Genomic DNA, 19,420 nt, shown 5'->3' on the forward strand with positions numbered 1-19,420 from the left:
ATAAATAAATAAATCTTTAAAAAAAAAACCCACGATGAGATAGCTGCTTCCCACCTGTGAGAATGACCCATATAGGGGGAAAAAGCAAGTGTTGGTGAGGGTGTGTTGAAAAAGAACCCTTATACACTGTAGCTAGTACTGTTGACTGGTTTCTCTAGTATTTTCAGAAATACTAAAAAGATCTGTTGTGAACCAACAACTGCACTTCTAGGTATTGCTGCCTGAATAGTACAAAAACTAATTAGAAGGATATATGCACTCCTGTGTTCATTGCAACACTATTAACAAAGTCATGCTATGGAAATAACCTGTGTCCAATGACAGATGAGTGGATTAAAATGGTGTGTGGGGGGGGGGCATGTGTGCATGCTTGCACACATGCAATAGACTACTACTCAGCCTTAAAAGAAATTGGTGAAATCTTGCCTTTTGGGATGACATGGATGGGACCTGAGGGAACATGCTAAACAAAATAAGTCAGAAGGAGATAGATAAGCACCTAATGATTTCACTCATGGAGTGGGGATAAAAGAAGCACAGCAAAGGAACAGAAAAAACTGAAACAAACCCTTGTGTTTGACTCTATAGCTGAGGCTTCAGGGAGGAAGTGGTCAGGGCAGTGGGCTCTGGGGGATTTGGGGTGCTAGACATAGTGCAGAAACATTTGAAAAGGTATGGCTCTGCACCCTAAAACATGCACAGAATGTAGTAAACCAGTGTTACCTCAATTTTAAAAAAATGAACTAAATGTACTTATGTATAATTCATAAAAGGCACTCATTAAATGTTCATTATTTGTTGTTTCTGTTATTCAGTTATGGTGGAACCTGTTAGGTAAATTAATGTTATTTAGTATATTAGGTTAAGAGAGGTAAAGTGCAAGATTCAGAAGAGGTATATAGGAGGGAGTGCCAACTCTTACATGAACAAGACTAGTTAAGGCTTAGAAAGGAGTTAGGTCTTAAAAGGTAGGTGTAGGAGGCTACAGGAAGATTTGTTCTTCAGGCAACAAGAATAGTTATTCCAACGCTTTGGAAGTGTGAACAGTTATGTATTAGGGAAGAACCAGGAATTTAGGAATATAAGGTGAGAAAGTAGAGAAGGGGTCATTTCAGTGTAGGTAAAGAGAATGGAGTCTGAAAACATTAGGTTAGCCTGTAGATTTTGCAGAATTACTAAAAAGTTTTCTGTTGTATGGAGAATGGAGGTAGGAAGGGAAAACAGGAAGCTCGGAAGTCAGTAAGGAGACAAGTGAGATAGCCTGGATAATATTTAAGAGGCTTTTAGTAGAGGAGTTTAAGAGTTAGCTTTAAGGGAGTAAGAGATTCCTAAGATGATTCGCAGATACCTGTAATAATAAATACCAATAGTGGGCCTCCCTGGTGGCGCAGCAGTTGAGCGCTGGGTTGCAAAGCTGCCCGCAGATCCCCGGCTGCTCCCCGGCCACCAGAGGAGGGTCCCACATGGCTCGCAGACCTTTCCTGCCACCCACTGCTCCCCTCAGCAGTGTACTTCGGTCCTTCTGCCTGCTCTGCTCCCCACTCTGGCTCTGGTGAATTCTCTCACCTTCTCGCACCCAGTGCTTGTATAAATAAATAAATAAATAAATCTTTAAAAAATAATAATAAATACCAGTAGTATTTATTGTAACATTTTGAGAGAGCAGCAGTGATAATTACAGGGCAGAGTAAATAATGAATTGTGTACTTGGGACTCATTTGCAGTAGTCAGAGTTCAAGAAATAACAAAGGAAAAAGTAGTAAAAGTGAAAAGGGAACAATGAAGACCAAGCCTTGACATCAGTATTTGGAGCACAGTAACAAAATCTATGTATTGGTACTTAAAGATTTCTCTTCTAAAGGACTTGGGCATGTGTAAATTTGTAAAAGAATCAATTTTCAGATTCTCAACTATACCTTTTTTTTTAATTTTATATATATTTCACGTCATTCGCCTCAGTTGTAGTCCCCTTATAATTCCCACCAACAGTTCACCTGTGCCCCATCACCGTAGTCACCTGTGCTCTTCTCTCCTGTTTTGATCCCTTTCCCTTCCCTGCAGTGTCTCTTGATGTATAGTTGCTTGGTTTTTAATTTATTACAATTTTTTTCTAATTTACTATACTTATTTTTTCTGATCCCTTATTTGATACCCCTACATTTCCTCCTATAAGTGAAACCATCTGATATATTTCTTTTTCTTTCTGGCTTATTTCACTGAGCATAATCCCTTCCAGCTCCATCCATGTTGTTGTGAATGGCATGAGTTTATCTTTTTTGATTGCTGAGTAATTTTCCATTGTGTGTATGTACTACATCTTCTTGATCCAGTCTTCTTTCTTTGGGCATTTGGGTTGTTTCCATCTTACCTATTGTAAATAGTGATACAGTAAACATAGGGGTGCAGGTGTCCTTTTGAATTAATGTTTTTGTGTTCTTTGGGTAGATTTCTCAGGGTGGAATTGCTGGGTCATACGGAAGCTCCATTTTTAGTCGTTTGAGGAATCTCCACATCGCTTTCCATAGTGGTTGGATCAGTTTGTTTCTATTCCTTTTCAACTGTTTTATAATTTTCTTTGTATAAGTCCTTCACCTCTTTTGTTAGGTTTATTCCCAGGTATTTGATTTTTTTTTTGTTTCAATTATAAAAGGGATGGTTTTCTTTTTCTTCATTCAGATTGATTGATTGCATATAGAAAGGCTACTGATTTTGTGTGTTGATTTTGTATCCTGCTTCTTTACTAAACTGGTTATTTTCATTAGTTTTTCTGTGGAGTTTTTAGGGTTCTCTATGTGTATTATATTGTCTGCAAATGATGGTTTCACTTATTTCCCTATGTGGATTACTTGTATGTCTTTCTCTTGTCTTATTGCTCTGGCTAGGACTTCCAGTATTATATGAAAAGCAGTGGTGAGAGTGGACATCCTTGTCTTGTTCCAGATCATAAGGCTTTCAGCTTTTCACCAATGAGACTGATAATGGCTGTGGGTTTGTCATAAAAAAAATCTCTGAGGTAAAGACACAGGAAACTACATAATGAAATCTAGAACTAATTGTTAAACTTGAAATCCCATAAGTAATTTGTTCAAATCAAAATACAAATCAAAATCTGAGATTATGGTGATACTAATGAAAGTTCTCCATTATTTCACCATCTTTTAAGAAACATACTCTGGAGACAACAGAATTAATCTACTAACATGTCTATTTGTCTTGGCATTCTTTTCTTGAGAACTGAGACTTTGCTTTCTACCATGTAAGTTTTTGATCCATATATAGCATGTATGTTATAAAGGTGGACAGGCCTTTTTAGATCCCCCCTCAAAAAAGTCCGTTTCTATCCCTTTCCCCTTCAGTTTTATACATTGACCCCACAAATGGTAGCAGACACTATTTTCATGTTATAAAAAGTAGTTCTTTAACATTATGTGTTAAACTTGTCCATGATGGGAGGAGGGGTTGGGTAAAACAAACTTTTCAAGTAGTTTTTGAGACATCTTTTTTTTTTTTAAACATAGTCACAGGGATGCTTCTGAATTTCAATTTAAAGGATTTTGTGATAAATTGTTAGAATAGGTAAGCATTTGCAAAGTTTTTTGTTACAAAATTAATATAAAAATATCACTAGATTACTGTCAACATGTCAAACAGAATTAAAAAATAATAAATGGTACCATTAAAGATGGGAATAAATCGAACCAAAGATGTGTAAGACCTCATATCATAAGGTGAAATTGTGTGTTTTCTGGAGAGACACTAAAGAATAATCTAAATGAAGGAGATAAATGATATTTATGGCTTGGGTGAGTTGGTATTATAAAGTGTTAATTCTCCCCAAATTTGTGTGTAGTAAATAAATTTTTAATCAAAACCCCATGATTTTTTTTTGGTGGAATTTGCTGGCTTATTTTTAAATTTGTATGAAAATGCAAAGGGACAAAGTAAACAGTGCATTTTAAAATGTTCTGCCATATATTAAGATTTAATTTAAAGCTGATACAAGGATAGACATAAATAACACTAGAATAGAATGTAATTTAGAAACAGATTGCACATTAATGAACCCTTAATATATGATATAGATGGAACTGTAGAGCAATGGGGAAAAAATGATTGGCCCAATAAATGATGGGGGTAACAATTAAAAGGAGGAAATAAAGACAAAATTGAATTCCTCTTTCTCACCATACAAAATAATTTCAGGTATATTAAAGACCTAAGTTTAAACTGTTAATTGTCTTTAAGAAAATAAAACATTGGGTTTTTTTAATATTTTATTTATTTATGTGTACAAGAGCTGGGGTGTAGGCCGGAAGTGGGGGGATAATAGGATTCACCAAAGACAGAGTGGGAAGCATAACAGACAGACTGACTGAAATACACTGCTGAGAGGAGCAGTGGTCAAGACAGAAGTCTGCTGCACCATGTGGGTCATCTCCCTGGCCGGGGATGGAACTCATGCTGCAGTCGCTGGCGATAGGTTGGTAGTGCTGAGACTTTAACCCCTGTGCCATCAGAGAGGCCCTAAAACAATATTCTTATGATCAAGGGGTAGTGAAAGATTTGTTTAATCAGAAAAAAAAAATCAATCTTGTAGCAAAAAGTTGGTAAAACAGATTTATGTGAAGAATTTCTATCTAAAAAAAATACTGCTATGAGTGGAAAGACATGCCACACAGAATGAGAACATACAACTGGCAAGAATAGTATCCAGAACATATAAAGAACTTATTCAGAGCAACTAGAAAAAAATTTGCCAAGGACTTCACAAACTTGACCCAAGAGGAAATTTTAGTGGCCTGTAAAATGAACCATGATTATCCTAAACTGTGAGGAAATGTCAACACACAGTTGGCAGAAATTAAGTTTGATATTCCTAAATGTTTATTAGGTTCGCAAGCAGTGTAAACTTTTGTCCAGGGTGTCCCCTTTTTGTTCCTGTAAGCATATAGTTAACTTAGATGTCATGGAGGACTGATTCATTGTGGTGTGTAATATCGGGTGAGTAGGGGGTCTGTATTCTGGTTCCAAAAAGAAAATAGTGACATTAAAAAGTACCAAATGAAATAGGAGTCTACTGCCTCTATGGTCCTATTATTTAGGTTCCAAGAGATAAGAGAAGAGATGTCATTAGGGGTTTCAGAAGACCTTCATAGTGGTTGATTGCAAACTGGGTGAGAAAATTGGATAGAAAAGCAAATGTCAATTCAAGCACAACGTAGTTAATAAAAATCTAAGCAAATAGGTATGTAAGAATCAGAGTTGTGGGAGCTTTGTATACAGGAGTGGCCTAATCTCGGATAAAATTGGACTTTCATTCTACTTTATACTTTCATTTATGATTAGTGTTTAGATATAAGTCTTCTGTAGCATCATAATAGGCTTGCTTATTTGTTTTAAACTAATTCTGTCTTCAGACATGGATATCAGGAAGTAGAGTTAAATTGGTCTTGGTCTTTAACTTTGGGGATACCATTTAAAATTGGAATTAGGTAGGTATCTTTTCTCTATTTTAAAACTTATGGACTCAGTTATTTAATAAATATTTAATGGCCATTATGTGCCACCTGCTATGTATTGGGAATACAGTGTTGTTTTTATGGGTGTATTTTTCTAGTGAGGCGCAGTTATTGAGTAAACTAATGTGAAATTGCATCTGTGGCAAATGCTAGAAAGAAAAGCACACATCCCTTAGAAATTGGTTTGAAGGATGAATTGTTTCTTTCATTAATGCCAGTAATTCCATTTGGTTCTTGATTGTGACTTTTGTTTCTCTATTGAACTTTGGATATGAGGATTTCCTATGCATCTTCTCTTTGTCCAGCATTGTTCTGCTTTCTGATTCAGTTGCTTACCTCCCATGCCCAATTCCTTACTTGTCAGTGATAGGGACAGTAAGGACCAGGCTGCTCTTTATTGTAATAACCCTGACGATTGCTGCAGGGATTCTTTTCTGACTCTCATAGCTGCTTTATATTAAACTTGGAAAATATCCTTGAAATTGCCTGTTTGTTCCTCTCCACTCTCAACAGTTTATATTTTACTTCTGTTAGCTTGTTGGGCTGTTGTTTAATTTAGTTTCTTCTCATTTGACTTCATTGATTTAATTTCTCTTTCCTTGAGGTCATTTTCTTGTTTTACAGCTTCATTATGGATTATTCTCTTATGGTTTTAATGCCATTGTAATTTATTCTTCATTCCTGTAATATTTAGGGTTATAGGATTGGAGGTGATTAAGCACTACACTTCTTCCATTTTGATGCTATCTTCTACCAATGATTCTTTTTTTTTTAAAAAAAAAAGATTTATTTACTTATTTATTTATTTATACAAGCACTGGGTACAGTCAGAAGTGCAGGAGGGTGAGAGAATTCACCAGAGTCAGAGCGGGGAACAGAACAGGCAGAGCGATGAAATTCACTGCTGAGGGGAGCAGCGGGCGCAGCAGGAGAGGTCTGCATGCCATGTGGGACCCTCACCAGTGGCTGGAGATTGAACCGGCGCTGCAGAGGCTGCAGGCAGCTTCACAGCCCAGCACTCAACCACTGCGCCACCAGGGTGGAGGCCCCTGATTCTTCATTTTTGATAGTCATTGACATGTTTGATCATTTAGTGAATTCTGTATACCCTCCCTCTTTTTAATCCGATGCTTAGCATTTTGCCATCTAGACCTCGAACAATTGGCATTTGATAATTTGAGCATTGCTATTGATGGTTTTGTAGGCTTGGTTTTTTGTTGGGAGGGACTTTGTTTTCAGTTGTCAGAGGTATATTTCTACTCTTTGGAAAGTAACTTGTTATTCAAGTTTGAGGAAATTGCTATAGAAAATCTGTAGAGTTAAATATGAAGACAGTTATATTTAAAATAAAGTTATATTTTTCTAGATGCAAAGTTTTATAACATTTCCTTTTTTCCTCTTCTAGGTTTAACTATAGATCAACACATCATCTTGCATCTCATGGGTTCTATGAATTTTTAAATTGGTTTGATGAAAGAGCATGGTATCCACTAGGAAGAATAGTAGGTGGTACTGTAAGTATATCAGCAGTTATTTATGTTAATAATAACATTTTATAGTTAATTATTAATTGGTAAGGTGATGGGGATTCCTGAACATTTTGTATAGTTAACAGATACATTTTTCTGTAACCGACTATCCAGTATTTAATTTACTAAGTATCTTTTCTTTATACTTTCCCTTAACCCCCAACCTGTTTTGGGGTTATCTCATATTAGTCCCTACTTCTGACAAGTGATAAAGGCTGGGTGGGGATCTCTCATCACACTGTATTGTAAGTTCAGGTTATTTATGTATTTTGTTTTGTTTTACAGCAACTTGATTGAAAAAAATTTTGGAAAGAAATCAAAACTTAGACAAAGCAGACAATTCTAATTTTCCAGGTTCCCAAATATGACTTAAATACTCTTAATTAAGTATGACTATAGTTGATAGAAAATTATATCAGAATGACATAAGGGAAAATATTTTTAGGATTATGGGAGAAACATGTTATTAGTATTTTTTTCAATCAGTTTTCTCAGAGGTTTATCATTTTATTCTTAACCCAAAGAAACATTTACTTGGTTGATAATCTGTATTGTTTATCTTCTAAGTATTAATTTCAATTTATTTTCATCCTCCCACTTTTTCTTGAGTTTACTTAGTTGTTTTTTTCTGACTTACTGATACAGTTTGCTCAATAATTTTCACCCCTTTTATTATTAAGGTACTGCAAGGCTATAAATTTCTCAAGTATCACTTTTAGTATCCCATAAGTTTTATTAGGTAGTACTTTCATTATCATTTAATAAAAAGATATTTTAATTTCTATTATAAATTCCCCTGACTTACGGATTATTTATATTATATTCTTAAACATAAGAGAATTCCTACTTATTTTTTCTCCTTTTTCCCCCAAATATATTGAGGCTACAGAACAAATTTTGTTATTTTAGTTTTATGAAATTTATTGAGATTTGATATATATAGCCTAGTACATAGGCAAATTTTATAAATGTTCCGTCTTGTGTTTGGATGGAAAATGTTTTCCCTCATTTTGATGATCTCCAATGCAAATTAGAAATGTATTGAATGGTAGAAATGTGAAATATGGCTATTATCTGCATTTCTTGTGGTACTAATCTTTATTGTATTAATATTTGACTATAGATTGTTTCCTGATGTGTTTATAAGTTTTTTTATCTTGAATTTATCCTCAGTGGAGGATATCCTAGGATTTGGTTCAATCCTCATAATAATCTTTTCTCAACTTTGCCAGAGTTTCCCTGGTCTTCAGACAATTTTTAGAGTTTATTTTTCAGCTTAAGGTTTTTTTATACCTAAAGTTGTTTAAAATGTGGGACCCATACTCACACATGTGAATTTTTTTGTTTTTGGACTTTGTTTTTTTCTTTTTAAAGATTTGTTTATGCATATAAGAAATGGGTACAGGCCAGAGGTGCTATCGGTGGTGGTGGTGGTGGTGAGAGGATTCACCAGAGACGGAGTGGGGAACAGAACAGGTAGATTGACCGAAATTCACTGCCGAGGGAAGCAGTAGGTAAGGCAGGAGAGGTCTGCTGTGCCATGTGGGTTAGCTCCTTGGCAGATAGCTTCATAGTGCTGTGATTCAACCCCTTACGCCACCAGGGAGGCCCTGGACTTGGTTTCTATCCAAAGCTTTGGAAGTCGAGCAGATACTCCCCATAGTTTCCCTTGATGAATGGGTAGAATTTGTCTAATCTAGGTATAAATAGGCCCTGGCTTTATCTTAAAGTTAGGCCTTATTTCTGATCCCTATGTTGGTTAATAACTCTCTATCCAGTCCCTGAGAGGTTTATCAGTGTTGGGGTAACTTTTCTCTCTCCCTCTTGTGAGCTCTTATAATGTCGGTAGCTAACTTTGAATTTTCTCTTTATTTTTGACAGCTGAAGAGTTTGTATATGCTTTTCTTGTTATTCATGGGTGATTTGTTTTTGTTTGAGTTAAGGTTTTTTGATCCTTTCATCTAATACTTTGTATTTCAGCTATATTTTATGTATCAGCTCAGTTTGCTCTATTATCACAGATACATTGAGTTTATCATTGACAGTATTTTCAAATTTTATTTTCATGTTCTTTGAATTAGGTTGACAAAATCATACATTGGCACCTTTGCATCATATGTGGAATGCAACAAAATTTTAATATTTGAATGGTGATGATTGCCACGTTATTTCCCTTTCTTAGCCCATTCCCTTTCCATTCATTCCATAAGCATTGAGCATCCACTTTATGCCTGTTATTCTGGATGGTGGGTAAATTTTTCCTGCCCTTCCGAAGCTTATAGTCTTGTGAAGATGCTTAGTTGATAGACAGTAAATAAGTAAAATAAATAATATGTGGGAAAAAATAGAATGTGAAATGATGATAAAGGCTTTGGGGGAAAAACAAGGGAATAGGTTAAATACTATGGGGAGTTTGCAATTTTAAATTGTATAACTAGAAAAGTAAGCTTAAAAATTCTTTGTAGTTTTAGTAATGAAGAAAAGAATCTTAGCATTTTACCTACTTATTCTAATGTAATACACATCTTTTTTTTTTTTTTTTTTTTTAATAGAGGCATGTTTTTTTTTTTATTTATTTATTTGTTTGTTTGTTTGTTTTGCTTATACATGCACTGGGTACAGTCAGAAGCGCGGGAGGGTGAGAGAATTCACCAGAGCCAGAGCGGGGAGCAGAGCAGGCAGAAGGACCGAAGTACACTGCTGAGGGGAGCAGCGGGCGGCAGGAGAGGTCTGCGCGCCATGTGGGACCCTCCTCCAGTGGCCGGGGAGCAGCCGGGGATCGAACCGGCGCCGCAGAGGATGCGGGCAGCTTCGCAACCCAGCGTTCAACCGCTGCGCCACCGGGGAGGCCCTGTAATACACATCTTAAGCACTGATGGATAGCTCAAAATAATGTCCTATTTTGAATTTTTTTTTTTTTTTTTTTTTTTTTTTTTTTTTTAAGGGACAGGCTGAGGAGTACGATTTGTTAACAGGCCTCTCTAGCTTTTTGATTTCCCTTTCATCCTTAAATACTTAAGTGTAGTGTAAATGCATTCAACCCTCCAAAGAGTCCCAGAATACTCTGAATTCACCAGCGGCTAGTCCTCCTTTTGCTAGCTAGGGTTGTTTACTTTCCCATTATCTTGGCTTTGAGAGGAACATTGTTTAAAAATATCATTTAAGTAACATTGTATATAACTTTTCTTCATCATCTCTTACCCAGTCCCTGATACACACAAGTATGGGCAAAATTGGAGCATGTTAATACTTAGCCTTATGGGAAGTTAGACTTGGACCCTGTTTTGAATTAAAAACAGTAAGGTTTAGTGGGGTCAATGAGAATATTATCTATAGTTTTCCATTGTTAAACATTTTCCTTTTTAATCACTCCTTCTGTTTGATATTTTATATAAAAAAGGATATCCATTTATGTATGAGCTTTGTCTTTGTAGCTAATCCAAAAAATATTTAATTTTGTAGTGCATGTACTAATTTTGTAGTGTATGTCTTGAGAATAAGCTTATATTTACTATAAGCAATATATAACAAGAAAAGAACTTTTTATGTTAGTGTTCATTAATCTTGTTTTACAATTAATTAAATTTTCCATTTTTTAAATTCTAGGTTTACCCAGGGTTGATGATAACAGCTGGCCTTATCCATTGGATTTTAAATACTTTGAACATAACAGTTCACATAAGAGATGTATGTGTGTTCCTTGCACCAACTTTCAGCGGCCTTACATCTATATCTACTTTCCTGCTTACCAGAGAACTTTGGAACCAAGGAGCAGGACTTTTAGCTGCTTGTTTTATTGCTATTGTACCAGGTTACATTTCTCGGTCAGTAGCTGGATCCTTTGATAATGAGGGCATTGCTATTTTTGCACTTCAGTTCACATACTACTTGTGGGTAAGTAACACTTAACTATTTTGCTACTATTACTTTTGGTTGAAATGCTGTTAAGTTGTATGCATGTGTTTTATATCTGTATCATTGCAAACAGAGTTCTGTTACTGTTCAGAGTAAATGTCATAATGAGTAACATTTAAAAATGTCAGATAACTTTTCTCTCATAAGATTTTTAAAATCCTGTTATGCTTCCTTTACACATGATGAAAATATCCTTCCTTTAGAAGTCATAGCCTCAATTAGAGGCTATCAAAAAAAATTGATTTCGGGGGAGAGTGGTCAACTTAAGAAAGTTGAAATGTGATTCAGTGACTTGAAATTTGGGAATCTGTTTTTGAAATTAGCATTCTTTTGCTGTTGCTGAGTTATTGCTTCATTCTTGAATGTGTATACCTTTTTTTTTTTCCTTACTTTATTGGCTAGTACTTCCAATACAATGTTGAAAAGGAGTGGTGGGGACTTCCTGGTGGCCTGAGGGTTAAGTATCAGCACTATCACCACTGTGGCCTCAGTTCAATCCCCAGCTAGGGAGTCAGTCCACGTAGGGCACAGCAGACTTCTCCTGTCTTGTGCACTGCTGCCCTCAGTGTATTTCAGTGAATCTGCCTGTTCTGCTCCCCATTCTGTCTCTGGTGAATCCTCTCACTGCTCCTGCATCTCTGGTCTACACCCCAGTTCTACACATACACACCATAAAAAAAGAAAAAGGAGTGGTTAAAGGGGACATCTTACCTCGTTGCTGATCTAATGGAAGTTTTCCATTTCCCACCATTAAGTATGATGTTAGCTATAAATTTTTTGTACATACTCTTTATCAAGTTGCAGACATTCTACTCTATTGTTAGTTTGCTGAGAGAGTTGATCATAAATGGGTGTTGGATTTTGTTAAATGCTTTTTTTTTTTTTGCATCTACTGATACAGGTAGATAATTTTTTTTTTTTTAGCCATTTGATGTGATGAATTACATTAATTGATTCTTAAATGTTGAACCCAGGATAAATCTCTCTTGGTCTTGGTGCTTAATTCTTATAATATGTTGTTGGATTAGATTCGGTTAAGATTATTTTGATTTTTCATATATGGTAGTGGGAAATTTTGATCTTTAGTTTTCTTATAATGTCTTTTCCTGGTTTTGGTATTAGCATATTGTTGGCCTCATAGAATAATTTAGGAAATATTCCCTCTGATTTTATTTTCTGAAAGAGATTGTAGAAAATTTGGTATAATTTCTCCCTTATTTGATAGGATTTACTAGTGAGCCCACCTTGGCCATATGCTTTTTTGTTGTGAAAGTTTATTAATTATTGATTCAGTGTCTTTAAGACCTATTCAAATTGTCTGTTTCTTCTTGTGTGAGATTTAACAAATTTTGGCTCTCAAGGTATTGGTCCACTTCATCTACGTTATCAAATTTGTGGACAAAGAGTTGCTCATAGTATTCCTTTATTTGGGGGTGATGTTCTTTCAATTACTTTCAAGCTCTAGCATTTACTGAGTTTGGGGGCAAGAATATATCAACATAATTTTTTGAAATTACATAATATGTATAGAAAATGCCTTCAAGGAAATGTACCAAAGCATTAACAATGGTTATTTCAGTATGACTAAATTATAGAAATGGTGTATTACTGCTATTCAGCAAGTATTTAGAGCTAAACATTGAAATCTCCAATCATAAACTGTTTCTTTTAGTTTTGTCAGTTTCTGCTTTTCATTTTATTAGATTTATTATTTAACTAGACTTTAGAGATCTTTATTTTAGTAAAAGATTTTTTTCTCTCTAAAAATATTCCTTGTCCTAAAATTGATTTTGTCTGCTATAAAGTTGCTATTCTCTCTCACATGATTCCTGTTTGCATGGTATATCTTTTTCCATATTTTAATGTCAGACTGTTTTGTATTTATAAAGTTAAAGGTTTTATAAATAGCATATAGTAGGTGTTGTGTTGCTTTTTAACCTTCCTGACCTTTTCTGCATTTTGATGGAGTATTTAGTCCATTTATATTTAATGCAGATTTTTTAAATATGAAATACCTATCTGCCACTTTATCTTCTTTTGTCTCATGCCTTTTTTGTTCCTCTTTTTCCTTCACTGTCTTTGTATTAAAATATATTTTCAAGTATTATTTTAAGTGATTTTCACTTGTTTATAATGGTTGATAAAAAGAATACATTATGTATCCTTATTCTTATCACAGTCTATTTCAGGTTAATCCTGACATAATCTGGTAAAATCTAGCCATTTCAGTACAGTTCCATTGTTTTTTCTCCATTCCTTTGAGCTGTTATTTACATTTATATTTTTCCTATGTATGTTATGAACCTATGTATACAGGTTGTAACTTTATACATGTATTATATAGCATTTATATTTTTTCTAAAATATTAGAAGAAAAAAATGCTCCAGATTTGCCATTTTCCATGTTCTTCATTCTTTCCCAGTGATATTATTTCTTTATGAAGTCCCAAACTGCCTCTCAAGCATCATTTCCTAAATTCTCTCCAGTTCCTTGTGAATAGTTCAAGTGATGTTTTCTGCATTTGCACATGTTGCTATTTCTTAATTGTTGACTCCTCTTTCCACATTCATACTTATCCTCTGGGCCACTATTTTACAACCTTAAGCATTATCTACATAGATTTTGTTTACTCATTTCTGTTTTCATAGCACTTAGTTCATACTACTTGCCTCTTATAGCACTTAGTGTATACTATATTTCATTTATTCTAGGAATTATACTTTCCACCTTTTTGCATCTCTGAAATTGGAGCATATGTTAAGAGTCATAGTCCATAAAGTCTGTGAAATACTGTGTACAGTTTATTCACGTTTTTCCATTTACCTACTCCTGTAGATCATGAGCTTTTTGTGGGCTCACAGTTTTTAGATTTCACATTCCTACTACCAGAATAGATCCACTGTGAGTGGTTGACTAGACACTCTGCACCTTTCTTGACTCACGGCTGTTAAAAGTTCTGCTCAAATAATGCCTCCTTACTAAAACTTCTTATAATTTTAACCCAGCCAGAAATGCTTTCTTGCCTTTAGCATTCAGAATCTTCCAGGTATTTTGGCAATCTATATTCACCATTTGATCACTAATGTACTGTACTTTGACTGTAGTTCTTGCTTTTGTGTCTTCTCAGTTGTGGTAGAACTTAGTTATAATTAGTATGTCCAAATAACATTTTTTTGTATACTAGTAAATATTAAGGAACATGTTTGAATCACAGTGTATATCCTTTTCTCATTTTCTCTAAGCCCATACAGCTGGCTTTAGAATCTGAGGAATTTCAGGATTGTAAATATATCTGATAGTTTGGGGTAATATTTTATAGCAGTCTGTAGGTCCAGTAATCAATAATAATTTAAATGAGGAAAGTTTTGTCTAAAGATGTATTAACTGATAGAAGAGATCAAAGTAAACACTATATTGGTATCCCAGGCCTGAGGGAGACTATTCACGGAAGGGAAAACTTGGAAAGAATTCAGCCCACCAGCAACATAGAAGTTCTGTGGTTTGGGTATGCTAGAGCTGTTTGGAGTTGCTGGACAAGCCAGTGACCACCATCTAGAGTATAGGCCTGTAGGGGCTGGGGAAGTTGGTGGCTTGTAGCATGGTGGTGTATTGTGGGAGTATTGTTACTGGGGTGGGGAATAGATAAGTTTCAGGGTAAGTGTGGAATTTCTGGTTAACATTTCCAGAGAACTGCAGCAGGATTATTACTAGATGAAGGCTGGAAAGTCACATAAGGACTGTGTACTGTACTCATGACTGGAGTCAGCATTACCAGATGTTCTCACTTCTCACACCCATACTACCAAACATATTTAACACCTGAAATAAATAACTAGAAAGTCTCTACTCCTGCAGTGTTTTTCTAGCATACCCTAATGAGAAACTTTAACATCATAAAGTAAAAGTACTGAAAGGAATTCTGTTGTTTATCACAGAACATATATTTAGGTGTGCATGCAGGGTTTAAAAGCAATAAAATAATTGACACAGTAATATAAGGGACTGAATAGCCATTTGCAAGTTTTCCCTGCCAATATTTTTCTTCTCTACCTTCAGTTTACTGGGCACCTTGTCCTATGTACTGTCTTTAGGTTAAACTGTTTTCTTGTTTGCGCTATTGTTCTACCTTTTGTGACACTTTTTTTTTTTGAGAGTCTTTGTTTCTGGCCTGTCGCATTAGGATTTTCTGAACATCCATTTCTTACTCATTCCATGATACCTGCTACCCTTTCTAAAAATTATGTTTTGGTTTCTCTGACGTTTGGCCTTTTTAGAATTTTGGCAGCACCACTTGGTTCCCCCTTACTTATGGAGATTGTATATTACAAGAATAATCTCTTATCTGCCCTGAAAATTTTTCTCACTTAAAAATTTTCAATATTTTAATATGCAGTTGACCCTTGAACAACACAGGCTTGAACTGCATAAAATTAACTGTAGTGCATTCTCAACTGCTGTTATAATTTCATGGCCATTTCTGTTGCTATTTTGGTGAGCTCAAGTGTGGGGAATATCGCTTAAAATACTGTATAATTCTAATCATCGCTGGGAGCAGTTTGTTGCGTGAGTAGAGTGTCTGTTGTAGGGTCTCTGGGCTTTCCCATATGTTAGCTATTGTGTTTAGTCCAATAACCATAAACTTTGATTAACACCATGGGACCTTTATGACATGTCACTAGGGGTGATGCTGGAAGTACTCCCAAGAAATTGAAAAGTCACAACATTACAAGAAAACGTAGAATTGCTTTTGATAGTACCATAGACAATAGTAATGTAGGTATTAACAGACAGTTTATCTTGTATACAGGCAACATAAAGTTTGGTATCAGTAAATATGGCATAGTTCTGTAAATGTAATTTCTCTACTTTCCATTATCTTAATAATTTCTCTAGCTTACTTTACTATAAGAAAACAGTATATGATACATATAACATACAAAATATGTGCTAATAAACTGTGTTATTGGTAAAGCTTCCATTCAACAGCTTAGTTAAATTTTGGGTGAGTCAGGTTACAGGGGATTTTCAAGGGTTAAACTGTACTCTCTTGCCTGTTGACATTTTATCATAAGACTTGCCTTGTTTTACTCTGTTAAAAGTAAACTTCAGTGCTTTTCAAAATCAAGGTGAATTTTTTGATAAGGGGTGTCTGTATTTTGTTATACTATGTTGAATTCAAAGCAACCTTTCACTCATCAAATGGTGGACAGCCAGATCCATCTTTGTATATGTTGCAAACTAAGAATGTATAGTTTTCCCTTCTTTTCTCCCTTTCATTTTTTTGATACAGAATTGCTTAAATTGTGACTTAGGTTGTCATTTCTTTAGGATATTCACTTGCTTAACATTAAAGATAACCCTTTATTAATAGCATAAATAGAGCTTGTGTTTCTGAAATTTAAAATTCAGTTTTCTGAAGGTGCTAATATATTGGGCTTTTTCAAGTTAACATAGCAACTTCTAATCTGAAAATTATTTGATCAGTCAGCATTTTTAACCTTTATTGCAAGCTGTCTTTTCAGTTCACAGTAACTGAGATTTATACTGATAAATTATTAGGTCTTCTAGAAACTATTGTAGGGTTACAAAGTTCTCAAAGATAATTGATTATGATACCTAAAAATTTATAGATGATTAAAAATTTAAAAATGGATGCTCAGAATTAGAATTAAAATAAGATAAGGATGATCACATATTCAAATAAAGTACAGAATAAGGTATTATGTGTAAGGAAACCAACATGAAAATGTGATATACTGAACAAATTCTTAGTTAAGATTGAGATTAGTCATTTTTAAATGGAAAATATAATTTGCCTTTTAATGATTTTTTTTTTAACTGAAAATCTATAAGTAAAAAAGAATGAGTACTGTTCTTAAAATGTCTTACTGTTACCCAGTATTATAAAGAAACATGTTAAGTGGATCAGAATAACTTTGGTAGTTTTTTAAAAATATTGTATATAATATTAATATGTTACTTTGAGTAATGTAACTTTACAAAGCCTCTTTTTAATTTAGCAGGGGCATTTCTAGACATTTTTATTATATCAGTTGCTTGTTTTTTTGTTTTAGGTAAAATCTGTAAAAACTGGGTCAGTGTTTTGGACCATGTGTTGCTGTTTATCATATTTCTATATGGTAAGATTTTGTATTTGAAGCTACATGAAGACTGAAAGTCTTTGACATACCAGCTCCTCCTCTTCATCATTTTTTCCATACAGGGCTAGGTTTCTACTCTTTCTTTTAAAAAGCTTAGGATCTTAATTTTAATGTATAGAATTCTCTTTCACTATTGTCATCCTCTTCCGTACTCCCATCCCTAGGACCTATATCAACTTTTTTTGCTTTGGTGGGGAGGACTAATAGGCAACCCCTCAAATGTGGTATTGGCAGCTAGTAAATTAAGTCTTTTCTTTTCAAATGTAGAGCTTTGCTTAAGTAATGGACATAACCTCTAGGTTAAACTGTAAACTACTTAATTTTGCTTAAAGATTGCAGTTCAATATTACTTCTTCATTCTCCTGCCCTTTTTTGCCATGCTTATGACTGAAGCAGTAAACTACCTTGTTATGTGCATTATAAAATGAATTTCCCTTACAGATACTTCTGAAATATTTTAGACAGTATGTTAGCAGATAAGCTTATAAGGTAACTCTTAGTATAAATGATTCTCTTAGGCTTTATTAGAGCATATCCAAGAATTTTGGTCTTGACCTTTATTTCCCATTATTGAATGTACTTTTAAAAAATAAATTTCATTAGTTGAGGGTAACCATTTATCCTCAGATTTTTTATTTTGACCAGAACACACTCAGTTATTCTAATTAAACAGTTACTCTACCTTTGTGATAATAGACTAAACATTAAAATGGGATTTTGATTTATAAACTCAATAGCAGGAAATTTATACTCAAGGTATACCCTTTATTTGGAGACTCTTAAAGCGTATCCATATCATTTAGTATTCCCTTTAGTTGAAATGTTCACTTATGCTAACAACATTTATTGCTCTTATTCTCAGTGAAGCTTCTTGCAAAAATCTATCATCAAAATAGGCAGGGGGTAGCGAGTTTTTGTTGTATGGGGAATAAGAGCCATTTCTTTCTTTAATAATACATGATCTTTATCCTACAAATCCTTATCTCTATGGTAGTCTTTTTACTGCCAATGTACAAATTACAATGTTCTCAACATTTTTATTAAGCTTAATTAATTTTTAGCAGTTCTCCAGTGAATGTAAAAAATATTGGATTTATAGAATTATGTTAATCTCAAAATTAAGAAATAGATTGGTTGTGGTTATATATAAATCCATCTGTAAGTATTTCAAAATTGCTAAAAATCCTAGTGCTTTAGATTTGCTCATTATATGTTTAGGTTGTCATAACAAATACAAGTTTCCTGTTTTAGAAAACAAACTTAAATTGTTTAACTTAGCATTTATTTACCCATAGGTCTCTGCTTGGGGTGGTTATGTGTTTATTATCAACCTTATTCCACTGCATGTATTTGTATTGTTACTGATGCAGAGATACAGCAAAAGAGTCTACATAGGTAAGTGGCCTGACTTTTGAAATCTATTAGCTGCTAAGAGGTGTTTCATATACATTCTTTTCAATGAACAAACATTTGCTTGGCCAGTAGTACCCATGAGCAGGTAAAAATAAATTTGTTTCTTTTATATTAAGAAGGGTCAAGCATTTTTACCTGTTACGTATTTTTGCTTGATGAGGTTTTTGTTTTGTAGTAATTACGTTAAGGTTTAATATTTGTCAGCCTTATTCAAAATTTGGGAGGGGAGTTTCCATCATGAGAAAGATACATATTCAAATTCAGCATACTCACCGTAAGAGATTGAACATTCTCATAGTAAACAAGCTGGGAAACTTTGAAAGCCCTTTCTGAATATATTGTTAGTCTGTTTGGACTGTTGTAACAGAATACTATAGACTGTATAGGTTACACAGAAATTTGTTTCTCAAATTCTGGAGGCCAGAAGTCCCAACATCAGGGTCCGGGTATGATCAGATTTTTATGAAGGCTCTCTCCCTGTTTCATAGCTGGCACCTTCTCTCTTTGTTGTCACATGTGAAAGGAAATGAGTAAACTCTTCATGGGGCTTCTTTTAAAAGGATACTAGTTCCCTTAGCTTCCATGGCTTAATTAGCTGCCAAAGGCCCCCTCTTGATATCATCACCTTGGGCATTAGATTTTCAAAATTGAATTTTGGTGGGTAACACAAACAGATCATAATATAACTGAGTTTGTTTGTACAAAAGTGTTTATTTTTGCTACAGTTTTAAAATACTTCTTTTGAAGAAGATCCTTAGTGATAGATGATATCTGGAATCTTAGAGCTCATTTTCCATGGTAGAGACAGAACTTTTATGGGTTCAAGTTATCAGAAAAGTTGTAATCTGAAACCACTGTCTTAGTAAATACACCAGCCTGTGG

General features: G+C 34.5%; 1 protein-coding gene across 1 annotated transcript in view; it reads left to right on the forward strand.

Annotated features, from left to right (window-relative positions):
* STT3B (STT3 oligosaccharyltransferase complex catalytic subunit B) overlaps positions 1 to 19,420 on the forward strand; it is a 74,263-nt gene that overhangs the window by 29,806 nt on the left and 25,037 nt on the right. Inside the window, exons 2-5 of the mRNA XM_037525643.2 lie at positions 6,925 to 7,033; positions 10,655 to 10,942; positions 17,039 to 17,104; positions 18,421 to 18,520. Coding sequence (XP_037381540.1) covers positions 6,925 to 7,033; positions 10,655 to 10,942; positions 17,039 to 17,104; positions 18,421 to 18,520 — 563 coding nt within the window. The remainder of the gene's footprint in view (positions 1 to 6,924; positions 7,034 to 10,654; positions 10,943 to 17,038; positions 17,105 to 18,420; positions 18,521 to 19,420) is intronic.

Source organism: Talpa occidentalis, unplaced genomic scaffold (assembly GCF_014898055.3).
Source record: "Talpa occidentalis isolate TD23 unplaced genomic scaffold, MPIMG_talOcc4v2.1 talOcc4.10, whole genome shotgun sequence".
Classification (NCBI taxonomy): domain Eukaryota; kingdom Metazoa; phylum Chordata; class Mammalia; order Eulipotyphla; family Talpidae; genus Talpa; species Talpa occidentalis.